Here is a 23,216-nt window from a genome sequence, read left to right on the forward strand (position 1 = left end):
GTCTCTCATTAGGGATTCTGGGATCCTGCTCTCATCCTTCTGGTATCTTCCCTCCTTTCCTTTCAGCCTTGAGTCATTCACCAAGTCTAGCTACTCCATTAGCTGATGCCCTTCTCCACTGAGCCGTTGAGGAGATTAGATTAGACACATATGCCTTGTTCTTGCTTCCCCGCACTTACCGCTCTGAATTCTCCTGAAACGCTAGGATCTGTAGCCACGTCTAAGTTACCTGTACTGAGGGCAACAGCAAAAACAGAAACTTTAAAATTGTCATTAATATGGATGGTTCCCTGAGTCTTAGAGGGAAGACAATTACAGTTTCTTTACAAAGAGAGGTTGTCACTTTGCCACTGTTAATCCCCTTCCCCTAATCACATTTCCTTCAAGCATCTCCAATTGAAATATATTAATTCATGCATTTGACAAATAAGTTTTGAGCACCTGTCATGTGTTCAACAATGAACTAGATAGTCAATTCCTCAGTCTCATGGGGATTGAAGAAAAGACTGATCGAGCATTGTTTCCAATGACTAAAATGTTCTCTGTCTCTCCTCTTCACCATTTTACATTTAAAGCCCACTTCTGAGAAGGCCAGCCTGAATGCCTGATCACAGTGGTCTTTATCTAACAACTGTCCTGTGGTGTTGGTGTCAGTGTTCTTAGCTAGGTAATGGAGCTTTATATGCACAAAGAAAGTAATGTCTCCCTAATTAAAGTAAAGCTTCTTAGGAGGAAAATAAAATCCATTCATTTTCTAAACAAGATTGAAATTTTATTTTCTATCCAAGAACCAGAAATTCCTCATCATTTACTTTGCAAAATTTAAGATTTTGCTGTTGAATTTACTACTTAGGCTTCTACTATGTTATTCATTGGTTAACCGTATCCACATTTAATTTTTTTAACCTTGTTTGATAAAAAGTAGTGTATTGTCTTCACAGCTTTGAAACACATTAGAAGAGGAATAGAAGATTCTATTTGGCTAAGCAATTTATGGGGGAGGAATAGAAATGACTCACAGAATTTTAAAACTATCTGCAAATGATTTTAAATGGTTGACAGAAATTCAGTAATCCAGCTTTGAAAAGGGATTATAATTTTAAGTGTGTATTCAAAGTAAAATACAGTGTATCTGAAAATCTTGATTGCAAATAGCCATTAGAATATAAAGCATTATTATTGCACCGAATAGTATAAATACATATAAGATTATCCCATTTTAGTTTTTTTCAAAAATATGCATTTGTATTCTTCAAACAAAGACTATAAGGTATATGTCAAAAAGTTAGCTAGGGTTATCTCTAGGAAATAATACTATAGGTGATTTTATTTTTTTCTTTTTCTTTATGTGTTCTAAATTATAATGAGTATTTATTACTTATGTATAAACACATAAATTTGATTATGAAAAATGGAATTGCTGCTGTCCTCTCACCCACTGAAAATGATGAATAATTTTTTGTTGATGTTCATTTTTGTCTGATTGGAAAAGTAATATTTATGGGTTGTTAAAAGTTTAGTTTATATTATAAAACATGAAGAAAAAAATGTTGTAAATGACTTTTATTCCTACCTCTCAGAAATAATCACTGTTAAAAATAACAGTAGTTTTTTATCCCATTATATATACATATATACCAGTATATTTATAGATACATATGACTTACATATATGTATGATACATATATATGTGCATATATCTACACACATGTACATATATATGCTTTTTTATTCAGCTAACATTATAACAAAAATTGTCTCATTCATCTGGAACACTGCTCAAACCATACATTTCATGAATCTCTATTCAAATTAATCTATGCTTTTTCTTAATTGTATGAAAAGATTCACAAAAAGACACTTGTAACTTGCTGAGTTTAGCTGGGTTGAGTGTACATTATCATGCTCTAGGTATTTCAATGGAATATTTTATAAGACCACAAAAAGTCATTTCCCTACCCCTGAATTATAGGTCCCATGAATAATTTAGCACTCAAACTTGGAATGATCAATTCATACACAAATTTTTGCTTGTAGCCTAGACTTTAAAAATATAGCAACCGGAACGGATTCAAAACTTTAGTGTCTTTCATTAAAGGGATAATCAAAAGTCTGATGGTCAGTTTTTGTTTGCAATTTTATTCAATAGATATTGATTTTATTTCATTCTGGATAATCTGTTGAAAGTGATTATCATCGATACATCTTGAACTTCTTCAGAGGGGACGTAATTAGGGTTTGTTTCACTGAGTGACATTTCAGTTCTTTCATCTAAGTGCTTTGTGTATGCAGTTGCAGGGATAACTGTTGACGGCACAGGTAACGCTAATATTGCCTTAGCAACTCTCAGAAAAAGTAAACAATGAAAATGTGTAGGAGAGCAAGCGGCAAGCTTCCTGCTTTCTAATCTTTGGTGATTTTCTCTAGCTTTGTTCTTTGTTCTGTCTTTAGGGTTATACTGATTGAAGTACAGATGTACTTCCTTAAGACAGTCAGGCAAAGACTGTGGTAGATAGAACAAATTACTGTCCTTCAGATACAAGCCACTCCTCCCCCCGCCAAAAAAAAAGAAGCTGGGTATGGATTTATTCAATCATTAAGTCAGGCAACAAACATTTACATCTGAGATGTATATGAATACACAACGTATTATTATGTGTACTCACGTAAATATTGAGCATCTACTATGTTAAAAGCCCTGTTGTATGCATCAGAGATAGAGGGGGAAAAAAGAACTAATTACTTGACCTCAAAAACTTGCATTCTAGATGGATGGACAAGAAACAAGGAAACAGATAAATATTTACATGATATGATTTCAGTTAATGACTTATGCTGTGATAATGGTATGGAAAGTTAATCACATCAAGGTACACATTGTTACTGCACACTGCTTCTCAAACTTCAGCATGTATTCGAATCACTTGGGATCCTTTTAAAAAGCAGATTCTGATTCAGTGGGTCTAGCGTGGTGGCTAGGAGTGTGCATTTCTAATAAGCTGCTGGTCTGAAGACAACTTGAGTTGCAAGATATAGTACCATTTCTGTGTAGCATGTTTGACTAAGAGGTTAGTAGGAAAAGGTAGCTTGAAGAGTGGGTAATGGGTGATGGAATAGAAGGGGAAAAGGTAGGAAAAAGGAGAAAATATAATAAACAGAATGGAAATGGAAATGCAGGTAAAAATGGAACACACAGCCCACCAAAAACAGCATCTCCTTACATATACTCTGCCTTGGAACTATTCCTGCATGTTATGAACTAAAATTAAAAGACTAAAGTACCAAGAGTAAAATATAAATATACATTGATGCTAACATTTGAGAGAACTTTAGCTGGTAGAGTTTGTGCAGTTACAGTGCCAGGATGAATGTGGGTGTTTCAAACAAAGAGGATTTATCTTATTATTGGAAACCAACATTTGCTTGGCTATATTGAGTATGTTCATTTTTATATATATTTGTTAGGTAAGAAGTTTTATTATGACCATTATTATTTTTCTTTGGACATAGCCTTATTTTGTGCCCCTTATAATGTACCACAGACAACAAAGGTTGTTTAAGAAAGTTGAGGACTAGACTAAATGGTTGGTAAAAATTACATCTTTTTGTACAGTTTATTTGTTTTCTTTACCTCTTGGAGAAATACATGTTTAACTTACCTGAGTGGTTCAGAGTGCTGTAGTCTTTGGTATGACATTAAAACTCCAGGAAAGCATGCTAGAATCTGTACTGCCTTAAGCATACTTAATAAAATCAGCTACATTGTGATTATAGAATCATTTACTAAATTATAAATTTGAGAAATCAAAGATGTTCAGTGTTGAAATTCCAGGGGTATGTTGCAGTCCTTTCTGAATCATAGTTGGCTATACAAACTGAGAAAGATGGATTTGTGATCTTTTGAAAATAAAAAAACATTGCTTTTATTCAATTTGATATCAGAAATTAGAAAAGAGAAGGAAACTAATATTGAGTGCCTATCCTAGGCCTGACACATTATACATATTATTAAATGTAATCAAAACAATCCAACAAGTAAGTCATATTTACCCCATTAAATAATTGAGGAGATGGAAGCTTAGAGTGCACAGTACTTTTTCCAAGGTTGCATGAGAAGACAGGAAGTTTCTTTTTTAGCAGGAGACATGTATCTTCTAGATTATTGTTTGTCTGTCTCTCTCTCTTTCCAGTTCATTTATGATGAAAGCTGAAACCTGCTTTGTCTATTAACTATTGATAGGTTTGAAGGGTCATTGGGCATTGAGGAATAACTTCTTTTTTCATCAAATCACTATAATGGAAGCAGTTCAAGTGTGATAGCAATAAAAGATTCTACCTTTTTTCAGTCTTCACCTAGTTTTGTTAATTATCAGAAAACCTGTCCTCATGCCAAATGAGGATTTACTCAATTGAAAAACAAATAAAAACAAAGTATAAAAAAATCTACACTAAAATTATATTTTTTTGAAAAAACAGTATTAAAAAGTTTTGATTTTGAAAAGCATGTGCAATGCTTAAAAAATTAAATATGTAACAGATTTTGCAACTTAATTCATAAAGGAAAATTTATTTTCTAATGCTTAACTATTTTATTATTTTACTCAGCTTACAATGTAATTTGATTGGTTGCTAAGAAAATTACACAAAATTATCTTGCCTTAGGCTATCTAAGATTTTTTTTCCCCTAGCATTATATTTATTTTACAAGAGGAGAGACACCTTTATTCCTGGTGATATTTTTGGAGATTGCTTAGATCACCTGAACATGAGGTGATTTGTGATAAGCTGGTTTATTTCACATATTATCTGCAGAGCAGTGCTTCCTAACAATTTTTACATCATGATACATAAAGAAAATAATCTTTTCTGTAATTTCATTTGCATGTTGTAGAGGAGGGGTAAAGACACATGTGCTCAGTCTGTAAACTTGATCAATTCATTCCTCTATTTGAGAAATGTATATAGTTCAATCTGTAAAACAAATATATTTTCATTATAGAAAACCAGAATAAATATTATGTATATTATATATTAACAATAACTGATATTATTAGTAATACATATAGATATAATAAAATTACTCATAACTTCACCAGCCAGAAATAACCACTCTTGCTATTTTGGGTTTATATAGCTAGTCTGTTCTTATGCATTCAGTAATGTGTCTTGAATTTCTACCGCATAGTTCTGTATATGTATACTTTTTAAAAGACTGTTTTTTAGAGCAGTTTTAGGTTAACAGCAAAACTGAGAGGGAGATAACAGAGATTTCCCGTACACTCCCTCCCTCCCGCCCCCAACAGTATGTGTAGCCACCCCAACTATCAACATCACTCATCACAATGGTACATTTTTTTTTTTTTTTACCGTTTAAAAAAAAAAGTAGGATGAACCTACTTTGACACATCATAATCCCGCAAAGTTCATAGTTTACCTTTAGGGTACACTCTTGCTATTGTGTAATCTATGGGTTTGGACAAATGTATAATGACATGTACCCATCATTAATGATATCATACAGAGTATTTTCACTGCCCCCCAAATTATCTGTGCTCTGCCTTTTCATCCATCCCCCTTCCACCCCAGACCCCAGCTACACCAGATCTTTGCACTGTCTCTACAGTTTTGCCTTTTCCAGAATGTCATATAGTTGGAATCATACAATGTGTAGCCTTTTCAGTTTGGCTTCTTTCACTTAGTAATATGCATTTAAGTATTTTCCATGTCTTTTCATTGTTTAATATCTTATTGCATTTTAGTGCTGAATAATATTTCATTGTATAGATGTACCACAGTTTGTTCATTCACCTGCTGAAGGACATCTTGATTGCTCCCAAGTTTTTATGAATTATGAGTAAAGCTGCTCCAAATATCTATGTGTAGATTCTTGTGTGGAGATGAGTTTTCAGCTCATTTGGATAAATACCAAGCAGTGCATTTGTTGGATTGAATGTTAAGAGTATGTTTAGTTTTGTCAGAAACCACCAAACTGTCTTCCAAAATAGCTGTACCATTTGTATTTCCACCAGTAATTGATGAGAGTTCTTGTTGCTCCACATCCTTGGTAACATTCGGTATTGTCAGTGTTCCAGATTTTGGCCAATCTGATAGGTGTGTAGTACTATTTCATTGTTGTTTTAATTTGCATTTCCCTGATAACATACAATGTGGAGCGTCTTTTCATATGCCTGTTTGCTACCTGTATATCTTCTTTGGTGAGGTATTTGTTAAGAACTTTGGCTGACTTTTAAATTGATTTGGTCATTTTCTTATTGTTGAGTTTGAGTTCTTTATAAATGTTGGAAAACAGTCCTTTACTAAAAGTGTCTTTTGCATATATTTTCTCCCAATCTATGGCTTATCTTCTAATTCTCTAGATATTGTCTTTTGCATACATAAGTTTTTGATTTTAATGAAGTCCAGCTTATCAATTATTTCTTTCATGGATCATTACTTTGGTGTTGTGTCTAATAATCTGTCATCATACCCAAGGTCATATATGTTTTTCCCTTACGTTATCTTCTAGGAGTTTTATAGTTTCGTATTATACATTTAGGACTATGATCCATTTTCAGTTAATTTTTGTGATGGTTGTAAGGTTTTGTGGTGGTTGTAAGGTATCTAGATGCATTTTTTGCATGTGAATGTTTAGTTGTTCCACCATTTGTTGAAGAGACTGTTTTTGCCCCATTGTATTGTTTTTGCTCCTTGGTCAAAGATTAATTAACTATGTTTATGTGATTCTATTTCTTGGCTCTTACTCTCTTCCATTGACCTATTTGATTATTCTTTTGCCAAGACCTCACTATCGTGATTACTGTAGCTTTATAGTAGGTATTAAAATAGGGTAGTGTCGGTCCTCAAACTTAGTTCTTCACCTTCAATATTAAGCTGCCTACTCTGGGTCTCTTGCCTCTCAATATAAACTATAGAATCAGTTTGTCCATATCTGTAAAGTAACTTGCTGAGATTTTGATTGTGATTGCATTGAATCTATAGCTCAAGTTGGGAAGAACAGACTTCCTGACACTATTGAGTTTTTCTATCCATGAACATAGAATATCTTTCCATTTATTTAGTTCTTATTTGATTTTGTTTATCAGAGTTTTGTGGTTTTCATCATATAGATATTGTACATATTTTGTTAGATTTATACCTAAGTATTTCATTTTGAGGGGGTACTATTGTAAATGGTATTCCATTTTTAATTTCCAATTCCATGTATTTATTGTTAGTATATAGGAAAGCAGTTGCCTTTTGTATATTCACCTTATATCCTGCAATTTAGCTACAGTCACTTCCAGGAATTACTTTGTTGATGCCTTTGGATTTACTAGACAGTCACGTCATCCCAACAAAGTCAGGTTTATTTCTTCCTCCACTATGTGTAACTTTTCTTTTTCTTGCCTTAATTGCATTAATAAGGACTTCCAGTATGATAATGAAAAGGAATGGTAAGAGTTACATCCTCACCTTGAACATGATCCTAGTGGGAAAGCTTTAAGTTTTTCACATTAAGAATGATGTTAGCTGAAGGGTTTTGGTAGATAGTGTTTATCAAGCTGAGAAAATTCCCCTTTATTCCTCGTTTACTAAGAGTTTTTATTATGACTTTGTGTTGGATTTTGTCAAATGCTTTTTCTGCATCTATTGATATGATGATATTATTGTTTTTATTCTTTTTTGGCTTTGATTTGCTAATATTTTGTGAGGATTTTTGCATCTATTTTTATGAGTGATATTGTTCTGTAGTTTTCTTGTAATGTCTTTGTCTGGATTTGGTATTAGGGTAATGCTGGCCTCATAGAATGAGTTAGGAAATATTCCCTCTGCTTCTATCCTCTGAAAGAGATGATAGAGAATTGGTATAATTTCTTCCTTAAATGTTTGGTATAGTTCACCAGTGAACCCATCTGAGTCTGGTGCTTTCTATTTTGGAAGGTTATTAATTCTTGATTCAATCTTTAATAGAAATAGGCTTTAGGCCTATTCATATTGTCTATTTCTTCCTGTGTGAGTTTTGGCAGATTGTGTCTTTCAAGGAATTGGTCCATTTTATTTAGGTTATCAAATTTGTGGCATTGGCTTGTTCACAGTATTCCTTTATTATCCATTTAACATCCATGGGATCTAGATCTCTAGAGTGATGTCCCCCTCTTTCATTTTTCATGTTATTAATTTGTGTCTTCTGCTTGTTCACATGCTCGCTTGCTCTCTGTCTCTCTCCCTCTCTCTCTCTTCCCCTTCTGTTAGCTTGGCTAGAGGCTTATGAATTTTACTGATCATTTTGGAGAACCAACTTTTGGTTTCATTGTTTTTTTTCTTTTTTCTCCAAATTTCAATTTCATTGATTTCTGTTCTAATTCTTATTTCTTTTCTTCTGCTTACTTTGAATTTAATTGGCTCTTCATTTTTAGTTACCTAAGGTGGAAACTTAAATTTGGTTTTAGATCTTGCTTCTTTTCTAATACATGTACTCAATGCTAACAATTTCCCTCTAAGCACTGCTTTTGCTGCATCTCACACATTTTGCTGTTATATTTTTATTTTCATTCAGTTCAAAATATTTTTTTAATTTCTTTTGAGATTTCTTCTTTGACCCATGTATTATTTAGAACTATGTTGTTTAATCTCCATATATTTGGGGATTTCTCAGTTATCTTTCTGTTACTGATTTCTAGTTTAATTTTATTGTGGTCTGAGAGCAGACATTGTTCAATTTCTATTCTTTTAAATTTGTTAAGGTGTGTTTTATGGCTCAGAATGAGTTCTATCTTAGTGAATGTTCCATGTGAGCTTGCAAAAAAATGTATATTCTGTTTCTGTTGGATGAAGCAGTCTATAAATGTCAATTATATGCAGTTTATTAATGGTGTTGTTGAGTTCAATTACATCCTTACTGATTTTCTGCCTGCTGTTTCTGTCCATTTCTGAGACAGAGGTGTTGAGGTTTCTAACTGTAATAGTGGATTCATCTATTTCTTTTTGAAGTTCTATTAGTTTTTGCATCGCATAGTTTCACACTCTGTTGCTAGGTGTACGCACATTAAGAATTGTCATGTCTTCTTGGAGAATTCACCCCTTTATCATTATGTAATGTCCTTCTTTATCCCTGATAACTTTTCTTACTTTAAGGTCTGCTCTGTCTGAAATTAATATAGCTACTGTTGCTTTCCTTTGTTTAGTATTAGCATGGTGTATTTTTCCATCCATTTACTTTTAATCATTATATGTTTCTATATTTAAAGTAGGTTTCTTGTAAACAACATATAGGTGGGTCTTGTTATTTGTTCCACTGTGATAATCTGTTTTTTAATTGGTGCATTTAGACCTTGGCATTCAAAATGATTACTGATATAGTTGGATGAATATCTACCATATTCATTACTGTTTTCTGTTTTGCTCCCCTTGTTCTTTATTCCTATTTTTGTCTTCTACTCTTTTTCTGCCATTTGTGATTTTAATTGAGCATTTTATATGATTCCATTTTTCTACTTTTTTAGCATAGAAGTTATACTTAAAAAAATAATTTTTTTTCGGGTTTATCCTAGAGTTTGCAATATGCATTTACAGCTAACGCAAGTCTACTTTCAGATAACACTGTATCACTTCATAGGTAGTATTATTACCTTATAATAATAAAATGATCATAATTCTTCCTTTCTATACTTTATATCATTGCTTTCATTTATTTTATTTATAAACATACACAAGCATATATATGTAAATATTTATATAAGATTTGTACATAAGCATACATTATTGGATATATTGTTGCTATTATTATCTTGAACAAACTGTTATCTTCTAGATCAATCACAAATAAGAAAAATATTTATTTTACCTTCAGTTATTCCTTCTTCGATACTCTCCCTTCATTATGCAGATCTGAATTTCTGATCTATATTATTTTTCTTCTCACTAAAGAACTTCTTTTTTCTTTCAGGCAGGTCCACTGATAATAAATTATCTCAATATTTGTTTGTCTAAGAAAATCTCTATTTTTCCTTCAGCTTTAAAAGATAATTTCACAGAGTACAGAATTCTGGGTGGGTGGTTTATTTCTCTTATACTTTTAAGTATTTCACTCCACTCTCTTGCTTGCATGGTTTCTGAGGATAAGTCAGATATAATTCTTATCTTTGTTCCTCTATAGGTAAGGATTTTTTTCCTCTAGCTTTTTCTCAAATTTTGTTTGTTTTTGATTTTCTGCAGTTTGAAGATGATATCCCTAGGTATATCCCATTTTGGCGGGGGGGGATTTTCCTAGTTGGTGTTCTCTGAACTTCCTGGATCTGTGATTTAGTGGCTGACATTAATTTGGGGAAATTCTCAGTCATTATTTTTTGAAATATTTCTTCTGTTCCTTTCTCTCTTTCTTCTACTTCTGGTATTCCCATTATGTATATGTTACACTTTTCATAGTTGTCCCACAGTCCTTGGATATTCTGTCAATTTTTTTTCTTTAGTCTTTGTTCTCTTTGCTCTTCAGTTTTCAAGGATTCTATTGATATATCCTCTAGCTCAGAGTTTCTTTCCTCAGTCATGTCCAGTCTTTACTAATAAATCCATCAAAGACATTGTCTGTTTCTGTTACAGTGTTTTTAATCTCTAGCACTTTCTTATGGCTCTTAGGATTTCCATCTCTGTGCTTACATTGCCTATCTGTTCTTGCATTCTGTCTAATTTTTTATTAATTTTTTAAATTATTATTATTTTTTGTGGCACACGGGCCTCTCACTGTTGTGGCCTCCCCCGTTGTGGAGCACAGGCTCCAGACACGCAGGCTCAGCGGCCATGGCTCACGGGCCCAGCCGCTCCGCGGCATATGGGATCTTCCCGGACCAGGGCACGAACCTACGTCCCCTGCATCGGCAGACGGACTCTCAACGACTGCGCCACCAGGGAAGCCCTAATTTTTTTTTTTTTAAACATCTTTATTGGAGTATAATCGCTTTACAATGGTATGTTAGTTTCTGCTGTATAACAAAGTGAATAAGCTATACATAAACATATATCCCCATATCTCCTCCCTCTTGCATCTCCCTCCCACCCTCCCTATCCCACCCCTCTAGGTGGACACAAAGCACTGAGCTGATCTCCCTGTGCCCTGCGGCTGCTTCCCACTAGCTATCTATTTTACATTTGGTAGTGTATATATGTCCATGCCACATTATAGCCCTTAGCATTCTAATCAGAGTTGTTTTAAATTCCCAGTCTGATAGTTCCAACATCCCTGCCATGTCTGATTCTAGTGCTTTCTCTGGTCTCTTCAATTTGTGTTTTCTACCTTTTGGTATGCCTTGTAATTTTTCTTGATGACTAGACATAATATACTCTATAAAAAGAACTGCTGTAAATAAGCCTTTAGTAATGTGGTGGTGAGGTGTGGCGGAGAGGAGGCTTTCTAGAGTTCTGTGATTAGGTTTCAGTCCTTTAGTGAGCCTATGCCTCTGGACTGTGGACCTCACAAGAGTTTCTCAGTTTTTTTCTCCCCTTTAGGTGAGAGAGGATTATTCCAGTGGGCTGCAGTTGGGTATTTCTCTTCCTCTGGTCGATTAGAATGTGGTAATACCCCAGCAGATTTGGCTCTGATTAACTAGTTTCCACCCAGGGCAGGCCTTGTTAAGAAGAACAGAGTGTCCTGGAGTATTTAAAGATGTTTCCCGTTCCATTGAAGCAGGAGGGCATGTTCCCCAGTATTTGCTGTGGGAATCTTATCAAGCTCCTAGAGGTAAATTTCAAAATATTGTGTTCCCCCCACCTTTTGGCTGAATTCCCCTGGAGTTTTTAACTCTCAGACTTGTCCTCATTGAGTGTCCAGCAATTTGTCAATTACGGTTCAGGTTTCTCTACCCTGGCACTGGCTGCTGGGGCCGTTTCCACTCCTGAGTTTCTGCTCTGGTAAGCTGAGACTCTCTATCCACCTGCCTGTCTCTCCAGCCTTGGGGGCAGCAGTTTGTGCTGTGTCCACGCCTCCCTTAAGAATCAAAGAAAAGTTATTGATTTTTTAGTCTGTTCAACTTTTTGTTTGTTAGGTTGGAGTGGCAACTTCGGAAGCTCCTTAAATATGGAACCTGCAGGAAGTCCTATACTTCTTATTTTACTAAAATGGGAACCTACAAAATTGACAATTTTGTAACTTGATTTTTTTTCACTTATATCATAAACTTGTTCCTTATTGTTAAATATTCTTTGATGGAATTTTAATTAGTGACAGTATCTTTTATCACATTACACATTTTTCATCTGGTCCCTTATTGCTTCAACTGCTCCCAGTTTTCTGCATTATAAACAGTGCTTCTGTGAACATTCATAGAGGTAAATCTTTTGTACATCCATGATTATGTCCTCAGGGTAAAGAAAATAGCTCTTCTTAACCTAATACCACAGATGAATTAGCAGAAAACATCCTAGATACTGCTGCAGTGGAACAACTTACACCTTTTAAGATATATAAAATGAAATCAGTTTCCTTGTTCTTTCTTCAGTTCACAAAGTGATTGAGCCAGTTCTATACAACCTTTCACTAATTTGGTGTGTGTGTGTATGTGTGTGTGTGTGTGTGTGTGTGTGTGTGTGTGTGTGTATGAGAGAGAAAGAGAGAGTGAGAGAGAGAGAGAATGAGACTGCTTATGGAAGTGTTTAAAATTGTTAGAGAAATAAAGGCTGTTTCTCATTTCATTTCAAGCAAGACTAGTACTGGGAGAATCTGGAAATCCCAGGTGCTTTTGTACTTTTATTCTATAACTTTCATAAGACAGAAAAAAAAAGAATCCGAAACAAAACTGTCTCCTTCTTAGATGTGGCATGGAGACAGCTCCTCTCCAGAGGACATCACTTTTGTTACTCTGCTTTTCTGATAGAATTACCTGTATGAAACTGCTGACTTCACTTTCTGGAAACCAGAATTCTAGCCAACTTCATCTAAATTGCCTTTGACTCTTCTTCCTTTTTATCCTGTCAATTCCCTTTTGCCAAAGACCACTAGGACACACCTGTCCTTGAACTATTTTTTTTTGCTAGTTGCAATGGAGAGAAGGCCACCATGGAGAACCATGGGACACCTCAGGAAGACTGTATTAAGAAAAGACTCATTGTAGGATTTAGGGTTGCATTAAATGATTTGAGGAAGGGTTCCTGGAAGTAGGGCTTTGCTATAGTTTGCTTGCTGTCAAAAAGCACATGTAATTTTATGGTTTCGTGTATTAACAGCTTATTGAGAAGCAGGGTAACCAGCTATACCAGTATACTTGAAACTGAGGGGGTTTCTGGGACACAGCGTTTTCAGTGCCCAAACCAAAAATATCCCAAGCAGACTGGGAGGAGCTGGTTACCCTACCTGGAAGGCAAGAGAAGTGAAAAGAGGCTGAGACTGGAATTGGTAAAGAAGCAACATCACTCACAGGAGCCAGGATTCAGGATGTTTGGTTATTTTGTGGTTTGGACAGCGTTCATGTTTTTGCCTGGATTCAGACATGATTACAAAGTGGTCTGATCTCTGACTTGAGCCATCATGGTGACAGGTGGCCTTGTCTGATGGGGATGTTCTGCAAAATTGTTGATGTTCTGTAGGAGAACAGGAGGCCACCTTCTAGCAACACCAAGGCCTTCACACGGTATCAGGCCAGTATCTAGCTGTCAGGAGCTGTTTTCCTTTTCTCCAGTTCCCTTCTTTGAGGATTTGAGAGATACATTTGAGGTTGGCCTAAGATGACAGTTGTGAGAGTCTCTAGTGGTGAGAGCCTTGGTTCCAGTCATATTGGTTCTGTGCCCTAATAAAATGCTCTGGGCTTTGAAACATTGAGTAATAAAAGTATTATCCATCTCTCTTAACACAACTCTTCTTCAATAGAGAAAAGTGTCTTAATGATTGAGACGATGCTAAGTTAATAAATGTTAAATGTTTTAAAAATCAAATACTTTTTTCCCTTCTTTGAGATTCAAAATTCACATTAGCATATTTTAGTGTTCTTAGTAATACTGCCATAAAGAAACCCAACTTATTTAATTCAGGACACTTTTTTCACAGAACACATTAACATTTTGATGAACACTAATATTTCACTGTTAAACTAGTGTTTCATAGAAATACTAGTTTATTTAGTGATTGTCTCCTAGTTACGCTTTTTGTTTTTAAAATTAGAAATATATGTGAAGGGTAAATAATTGTTCTGATTTAAAATGAATAAATTTTCTTAATTATAGGCATTGAAAAGAAATAGCTTCATGTTTTTCAGATTTATTGTTTTAATATTAAGAGACAATATTAAATGGTTGGATTTTTGGGGGGAAAATACTTAACTAGTGGATGAAAATATTATGTATTTGATTTAGTTTAGTAGCTTACGGTTATAATACTAGTTAACTTACGAAGCATTATTTTAATTATTAACATTGGTTCATTTACTTTAGCTGTCTTAAACTCAGTTTGGTTGTCCCACATATTAATTGTTTAGCAATTATAAATAAATCAATTGTTTAGCAATTAGTTTTTATAGCAATGGAGGAAATAATATGGCCTTAGCTATATTGTAATCTACATTCATAAACTTTCCTCTAGGTTCTGAGGACTACCTTGAGGTCATTATTCCAACAGACCTAAGAGTGGAACATTCTGGGCAAATAAGTGAGAGAAAGGAAATTGAAGAATTATCAGAAGCTTCAAGAAGCACCATATCACAGGCAGTGGTGCTTCCCGCTGAGATTCCATGTGAGGTCAGTAAAGACACCTTGTTATTTAAGTGACTGCATTATTTTAATGGATACTGCATTTCACTAGAATGTAACTAACACTAGAAGCTACAACATAGAGGCATTTTTGTCTACTCTGTTCATGGCAATGTCCTCAGAACCCAGAACAATATCTGGTAGTAGGCATTTGATACGTATTTGTTGAATAATAAAGTATTGAAACATATATGAAAGCATCATTTTATTAAATGTTACTTGATGTGTTACAAACAGATTTACAATTGCTATATATATCAAGCTATTTAAAAGAAAGTTGGATTCATATTAACCAGATCAAGGATTTTATTTTCATAAAAGGAATTACATTCTTGAATAGAATTTGAAAATACTTATTTTTTATGGCCACTGATTTTTAAATTATAAAACATATATCAAAGGCCTACATTATGAAGTGGAACTATCAGAGAGCTAGAAGAGCTGGTCCTTTGGGGAATAAAAGTATAATGTTAGAGGGAGTGGATTTCTCAGGAGGTGACTGTATGAACACGTTGCCAACATTTCTTCCTTCTAAGTCTTCATTGGACTGAGCCACTAAAATAAGCCTACTGCTAGAGCTTGACCAAAACTTGGGCTTCGTGATCTCCAGACAATAAAGATGCTGGTCCTCAGTGTCTATGGTGTGCTTGACCAGGAAGAGCAAAAGATACAGGACGACCTTGAGAGCTGCATGAGAGGGTCCTTCAGGTGGACGCCAGTAGGTTAATGTGACAGGAGCTGCACTTGTCTGCTTACTGGGAGGCATATTTTGGAAGAGAATCCCCTGATCCTGATGATACCAGCAGCCCTGGGAGAAGCAGAACGTTCTATGCAGTTTGGGAAAGCTTAATTCCCTCACCTCCAGACCCCATCCCCAAACAGGAGAATCGCCGTTTTATTATGTTATCAGTTCCAGAGGAACAAAAACTTCTTTGACACTCCCTTAAAGACCCCAGGAAATGAAACTGTACAGGTTTGAGGCAACTGAGATAGAGGATCAGGCAAAGAACAATTGCAACCTACTTGAGGAAGGGAGATCAGGCCAAACAAGCAGAACCAGTGGCTCCTATTGAGTCAGAAATAATGGAAGAGACGGAAATAAATAGAAGAGACTATAAAATGGAAATTAGAACTGTTCTCAAGTAGGGAAAGTCAAAGCAAAAAAAGAAAAAAAAAACCCTCTGGAACTAAAAATTGCTCACCAGGAATTATGCAATGAGTCTAAATAGCTGCTTTCAAAAATATCTGCAAGAGTAAAATTTGAACAGTATAAAACCTTTCCATTATTAAATTGCAGAGAAATCGAAATCCAAAACCTAAACCCCACTGCCCTCCAGGCAGAGATAGCTCACTCAGATGGCTGAGCAGGATGAAGGTTCTTTCAGTAACAGGACTGTGGGCTTTTACTGACATGGATACAATTCTTTCAGACCCTCTGCAGTTAAATTATTTCAATTCCAAATCTCTCTTGGGTACCCCACTTTTTTTTTTTTTTGTGGTACGCGGGCCTCTCACTGTTGTGGCCTCTCCCATTGCGGAGCACAGGCTCCAGACGCGCAGGCTCAGCGGTCATGGCTCACGGGCCCAGCCTCTCCGCGGCATGTAGGATCTTCCTGGACCAGGGCACGAACCCGTGTCCCCTGCATCGGCAGGCAGACTCTCAACCAATGCGCCACCAGGGAAGCCTGGTACCTCACTTTTTAAACAGTTCTAAGAGTTGAAAGGTCATATAAGATTATTTTAGCATCAGACCTACACATTAAAAAATTTAAATAAACAAATCCCTGGACCAAAAATAGTCATCCCAGTCAAAACCTTGTGTTCTCAGAACCTAGATCTTAGTATAGTCTGAATCCAAGTCCCAATTTCCAAGCACCACAGGAAAGATTATTTGTATCCAAATGAGTGAAAATCATGTTTCAGATTTGCCAGGATAACGTTCAGTCTATGCCAATTGTCTGAAAGCACAACCTGTGAACATTTCTGAGAAGTCTTTGAATTACTGGGTAAGTAGAGTCCGCTTAAGGATATGACCTTCTTTCTCTGGAAGTGATATTTTGAGACTTCCCTGCCATGGTATAAAAATCTAGAAATTTACAAGACTATCCTTGCCAGTCACCAGGTCATATTTGAGATGTGCCTCTTTCCCACCCAGTATCTTCAAAATCTATGGATTTCCCCTTATGGTTTTATGTTTCCAGCATGCTGGTGCTGAGTTGACTGGTTCAATCTAATGGCATCATCTTCATTCTCTCTGATGACCAGAGAATTAGTTTTAGTCTCACCTGTTGCCTCTTGCTGCAGAACTGCTTGGGTCTGCGGACCTGCTCCTGGAGAAGTGCTCTCCCTGTTCCCTCCTCTGCTCTGGAGAAGCAGCATAAGTAGATAGTTTAACTGAGGCAACAGGTAAGGCTGCTGTTGCTTTTGACCCCAGGAGCCTGGCGGTATTGATCCCTCTGCTGAGTCATCTTTCCCAGCATTGTTCCTTTCCATGGATTTCGGATTTCCTGGACCTTGAAATTTTGTGCCCCTTCAAAAATAGCAGAAAAAAGGTTTTTTTCTTCAACAGTTTTTTTTCATGCACTAGTGAAGCTGTGCCTGCAGTGTTCTGTTTATGTAAGTTATTCCCTATCCTTTTAAGAAATACCTAAATGAGTTTTAACAGTTTAATTCTGCTGCTTAATTTTGCCTCTTTTCTAGGATTAGCAATATTTGTTCTACTTTAGTATGTGTTAAGCTTTTTTTTTTTTTTTGGTTGGTGTGGGCCAGGATATTTGCTTTTCTAGCATATTCTTCCTGATTTTGTCTTGTATAGGGTAATTGATCACGAGAGGTATGAAATCAGTGAATTCTAAGCCTGCTAATAATAAGCACATCCATTGTTCAAATGAATCTTATCCAGTTTTTTCCCGTCATGAATAGTCCACCTGGGAGGCGTTCTTCCATTGGAATAACATCTAAACCAGAACCGGACCTGGTCTATTATCTGCTAGCTTCTTTTCCCTTTGCTGTGTATTTACTCCAAAGTCCTAATTTTATTAATTTCTCAGGCAGATTCCCTCAGAGCAGTGGTTCTTATCTGGGACTGATTTGACTGTCTCTCCCAAAGGGATATTTGGCAAAGTCTGCAGTCAGGTTTGTTGTCATAACTGGGGGGTTGCTACTGGCATCTGGTGGGTAGAAGCCAGGGATGCTGCTAAACATCTGCAGTGCACAGGGCAGTCCCCACAGCAATGACTTCTCTGGTTCAAACATGTCAGTACTGCCAAGGATAAATCCTGCCCCAGAGGATAGGAAGTACATTCATGCCTCTTAATAATAGGTCACTTTCAAATCACCTAGTAATGGCATCAAGGAGGCAGTGCTCTTCTTCAGAGGCTTGTCTGCAGTCCTGCCAGTTGTTCTATGATCACTTGTTACAGCTGCATCATCTCTAAAAAGTGATTCAGTCACTGGATTTTTTTTAAATAGATTTGGCCTGAATCTTTAAGAGAGAGCCTATGAATGTTTTCCTCAGTGGCCCTCTTGGAAGTACTGCGGTTTGCTCCCAGATGCCTCTTGCCTCTCCTGGGATTTCTCTGAGCCCCAGTCACGGGGTCAGGAATGGCCTCTCTATTGCTTCTTCAGTAGCACAGTCCTAAAGGGCAGTCAAGAGTGAGCTTATTTTTTCTATCTTGTTTTACCTGTGTAGGCAGGACTTCAATGTCATTCTCCCTTCCTTTTGATAGAATCTGCTGCAGTCGCAGCTTTTCTCCACCCCAAACCTCTTTACTTCCTTTGGTATAATTAACTGATATTTCTTTATGTTATTCTCCCACTGCTACTGTTCCGATAAGACTGAAATATGCTTTTAAAAGTAGTCTGGTCACTTGTTGATTTCTTGAGCAAATTTAGTTCTTAAAGTTCTAGCATAACCAGAAAAGGCCTTTTAAGGGGGCTTATCAGCGTTTGGATCTATATTAATTTCATTGTCATTTTTCTATCTGAATCCTAGAACGTGGCGTATTCCCTAATAAAGACCTTCATTTTATTTGACCTTTACTGGTGTTTAGCTTTGTGGCTGCAACCATAATATGAGACTCCAAACCTAAATCTGTATAGACCACAGATTATATAACCAGTGACTCTAGCGAAACTCTGAGAATATATAAAGGGGTGTGACTTGTAGAAGGGCCCACAGGCAAACTACAAAAACTTCAGAGATTAGCTCCTATCTCTTCACTCCTTGGCACTGAATCCAGTTTAAAACAATACACAGAAGCTAACAGCACTGCCCACTTATTTCTGACACCAAGTTACACACTAGTCCTTGGTAGCCAACCTTAACTTAAAGTCAAGTCCTGTGATTTAATTGAAAAATACAGTTAAAGCAGCAAAAGATTATTATGTGTATCAGTGCCTAAAATGTCTGTGTTGTGAAGTATTACCCCTTTCGAGATAAGGTTTTACGATGACAAAAGATATTTTTTCCCTGTAACCACGTGGTTCTCAAACTAAGCAGCATATAGAGATTACTAGGGGAGGTTTTAAAAAATAATAATGTCTGGGCTTCCCTGGTGGCGCAGTGGTTGAGAGTCCCCCTGCCGATGCAGGGGACCCAGGTTCGTGCCCCAGTCTGGGAAGATCCCACATGCCGCAGAGCGGCTGGGCCCGTGAGCCATGGCCGCTGAGCCTGCGCGTCCGGAGCCTGTGCTCCGCAACGGGAGAGGCCACAACAGTGAGAGGCCCGCGTACCACAAAAAAGAAAAAGAAAAGTAATAATGTCTGAATCCTACCCCCAGAGATTCCGATGTAAATGGTCTGAGTTATGGCCTGGAGATTGGGAGTTTTAAAAGCTTCCCAGGTGATTCTGAAGGTGAGAATTTACAGCCAAATTTGGAACCATTGCCATAACCTAATCCTTGCTCTGCTGTCACGGGTCAGATCAGGGTCAGCTGCAGGGACTTGCACAGCGCTGGCTTAATGAGGCCCATGCACCTGTGCTTGTAGAGCTAGTGCCTATTAATTATGAATATGAAAAGAGCCATTTGTCTGTGTGCAAGTCACAGTAGTAAGCGGATATGATCCACTAAGATCAAAATCCTTTGTTACCGGTACTTAATGATTCATTAAAGCCTAAAGACACCCATCCTGACAGTCTAGAAACTCCACTACCTGTGTTGTATTGTAGACAAAGTTCCAGCCCTTTTGGTGAAGTCTCAAGGGTTGTGACCATTGCAGCGAATCTGTAGAGTCTGGAAGTGATAATTATTATAACTCTTTCTCTTTCTGAATGGTCAGAGCCAAATAAGGGATAAACAGAGAAGTCAGAAAGATTGAGAGCAAAGTAACAGCTTCATAACCGGTAACACTAAATTTATGACCATTTGAGTGTCCTCATATTTCCTCCATTGAATTCAATGTGCCCAAATAATTATATCTTTAATTAAGATGCCCATAACAATTAAGGACAGGGCTGGACGAGTGCAGGCCTTCCCTCCTCCAAAGCCCCCCTTCGTGCATGGAGATGCAGGAAGCAGATGAAGCCGTGAGTCCTGAGGGGGATAAGGAGTAGAGCTTGCTCAATGTAAAAAAAGTCTTTTTTTTTGCGGTACGCGGGCCTCTCACTGCCGTGGCCTCTCCCATTGTGGAGCACAGGCTCCAGACGCGCAGGCTCAGCGGCCATGGCTCACGGGCCTAGCCACTCTGCGGTATGTGGGATCTTCCCGGACCGGGGCATGAACCCGTGTCCCCTGCATCGGCAGGAGGACTCTGAACCACTGTGCCACCAGGGAAGCCCCCAAAATGTTATATTTTTATAGAGGTATTCTATCTGAATTGAAAAATATATACAGATGATCTCTTATGTACCTAATTCTTACAAGATGCCGCAACGATATGAAAAAATAAAAATAGCTTCAGGATGTTTAAAATCTATCTGGGAAGCCTAGACACAGGCATGAAAAGCGTATTAAGACCAGAGGGCGTGGCTTAGAAAGGGTCAAATGAGGAGTACAGGTGCGAAATGTTTCATGATTCCTTCGGAAGTTGTGCGCGAAAGCTGAGTTGGACCTCGATGGAGAGGATACATATGGGGACATGGAGGGAGAGGAGGAACTCAAGGGCATGCCAACGTATGTACAAACAGGAACAGCTACCTAATTAGCAGGTCCCAGTGCAAAATGAAAAGGTAGGGACCTCTGTTCAAATTATTAAGCATTTCAAGCTGCAACAGCAGAACATTAAGACAAGTGCAGCGCTCTCCAAGTGCAGGGCCTGTGAAGCTGCAGAGGTTACATGCCCATGAAGCTGGTCCCGGGTACAAATGAGGTGTCAGTGCCTCCTTGGGGGTGGTCTGTATGCTTGTCTTTTGTTGAGAACTCTTCTCTGGAAATGGTTGAAAGGTGGAGTCCTACCCTCTATTAGGTAGAGAATCTGTTGCATAAGAAGCAGCCTGTGTGAGCCCTCGTGAATGAGAATGAGTTCTCTAGGTGAATAAACACTGGGAGAGGATGCTAAGGCCCACTAAGTTTGGAAAGCGAGAGGTCAAAGTTATACAAGAAGAGATGTACTAGGGAAGAGAACTCCGAAGAAGTTTGAAGCCGAGGATCTTGGGGATCTGAGCCAAAGTCAAGTGGGAAGTCATTAAAGCTTCAGAGTAAGGAGTGAGATGTGAGCGTTAGAGGAGCTGAAGAACTGCGCTGGCAGTGAGGTCCTGTGAAGAGGAGGAAGCAGTGTGTCGGGGGCACAAGCAAAGAAACAGAGAAGTGTTTCCGACATGCAGGGTGTGTGAGGCCAGAGCAATAGGTGGAATTATGGGATCTTTTCTCGATGAGCAATTTACTCGGTGTGGAGAAATTTAGTTCAAAATAATATGTGGACAAATATTGGAGAGTGGTAGACTCCGATGGAGAAATGCCTGAAGTGGATGTGTATCAGCTGAAATGATTTTTTTTTTTTTTTTTTTTTTGCGTTACACGGGCCTCTCACTGCTGTGGCCTCTCCTGTTGCAGAGCACAGGCTCTGGACGCGCAGGCTCAGCGGCCATGGCTCACGGGCCCAGCCGCTCCGCGGCATGTGGGATCTTCCCGGACCGGGGCACGAACCCATGTCCCCTGCATTGGCAGGCAGACTCTCAACCGCTGCGCCACCAGGGAAGCCCTGAAATGATTTTTTTAACATCAACATATTTGTAGAAACTCTTTTTTTCAGAGCTTTAAAAATGTAAGTTTTATTGGTGGGATTTATGCTTAGGGAGATAATATTTAATAAGAGAACTTTGAAATTAATGACTTTTGGGTAAACACAATTTTATAAGAGCATGTAAATGAGGTTTCTGTTTATTTTGTGAAGGACTGAAATTTAGTTTGACTTTGAAGAAAGTCTTTGAAAGGTGATATCTGAGATAATCATAAAAATATATTTCATTTTAGTTATTTTGAAGGGTTAAACAGCAAGATGTAAAGAGTAGTACAGATTTTAAATTTAGATAGTTCTGGTTGATCTTCAGAATGTAACTCTCTGTATTAGTTACCCTATTTGTAAAAGAGAAAAATGATAGCCTTCCATTTTGGTTTTGGGGTATGTGTGTATGTTTGTGTGTATATGTATGTGTGTGTTTGTTTTGGTTAGGATTAAAGGAAATGGCTTTATATAAAAAGCATAATTCCTAGTATAAAATAGATGCTCAATAAGTGTTTATCCCTTCTTTTTTTCTATATTAATCCTAATCTTCTTATCCTTAATTTTCTTTCTGGATTGTTTTCAAAAGGTTTTCAGTAACCCTTTATATCTTACGTATATAGATTTAGCTTTTTCCACCTTAATAAAATCTTGAAATTTTTAGATTTATAACCGTTGTCGACTCAATAGCCTTCACTGATACTCATCGTAGAGAGTAACCAGAGAACCTCTATTAGGTAAGATTAAAACTACACTTGACCTTTGAACAACAGGGGTTTTGAACTGCATGGGTCCACTTAAACATGGATTTTTTTTTTTTTAACATCTTTGTTGGAGTATAATTGCTTTACAATGGTGTGTTAGTTTCTGCTTTATAACAAAGTGAATCAGCTATACATATACATAGATCCCCATATCTCCTCCCTCTTGCATCTCCCTCCCATCCTCCCTATCCCACCCCTCTAGGTGTTCACAAAGCACCGGGCTGATTTCCCTGTGCTATGCGGCTGCTTCCCACTAGCTGTCTGTTTTACATTTGGTAGTGTATATATGTCCATGCTACTCTCTTACTTCATCCCAGCTTACCCTTCCCCCTCCCCGTGTCCTCAAGTCCATTCTCTATGTCTGCATCTTTATTCCTGCCCTGCCCCTAGGTTCTTTAGAACCTTTTTTTTTCTTTTTTAGATTCCATATATATGTGTTAGCATACAGTATTTGTTTTGAACAGGGGTTTTGGACTTCATGGGTCCACTTAAACATGGAGTTTTCTCAATAGTAAATACAGTACAAAATGACCTGTAGTTGGTTGAATTGTGGAGGGTCTA

At 37.2% G+C, this 23,216-nt stretch overlaps 1 protein-coding gene across 1 annotated transcript in view; it reads left to right on the top strand.

The window, feature by feature from the left end:
• Positions 1-23,216, top strand: part of BANK1 (B cell scaffold protein with ankyrin repeats 1) — a 305,405-nt gene that overhangs the window by 68,679 nt on the left and 213,510 nt on the right. Inside the window, exon 3 of the mRNA XM_060147113.1 lies at positions 14,564-14,718. Within this exon, the coding sequence (XP_060003096.1) occupies positions 14,564-14,718 (155 nt within the window). The remainder of the gene's footprint in view (positions 1-14,563; positions 14,719-23,216) is intronic.

This window comes from Lagenorhynchus albirostris, chromosome 4, assembly GCF_949774975.1.
Source record: "Lagenorhynchus albirostris chromosome 4, mLagAlb1.1, whole genome shotgun sequence".
In the NCBI taxonomy this organism is placed as follows: Eukaryota; Metazoa; Chordata; class Mammalia; order Artiodactyla; family Delphinidae; genus Lagenorhynchus; species Lagenorhynchus albirostris.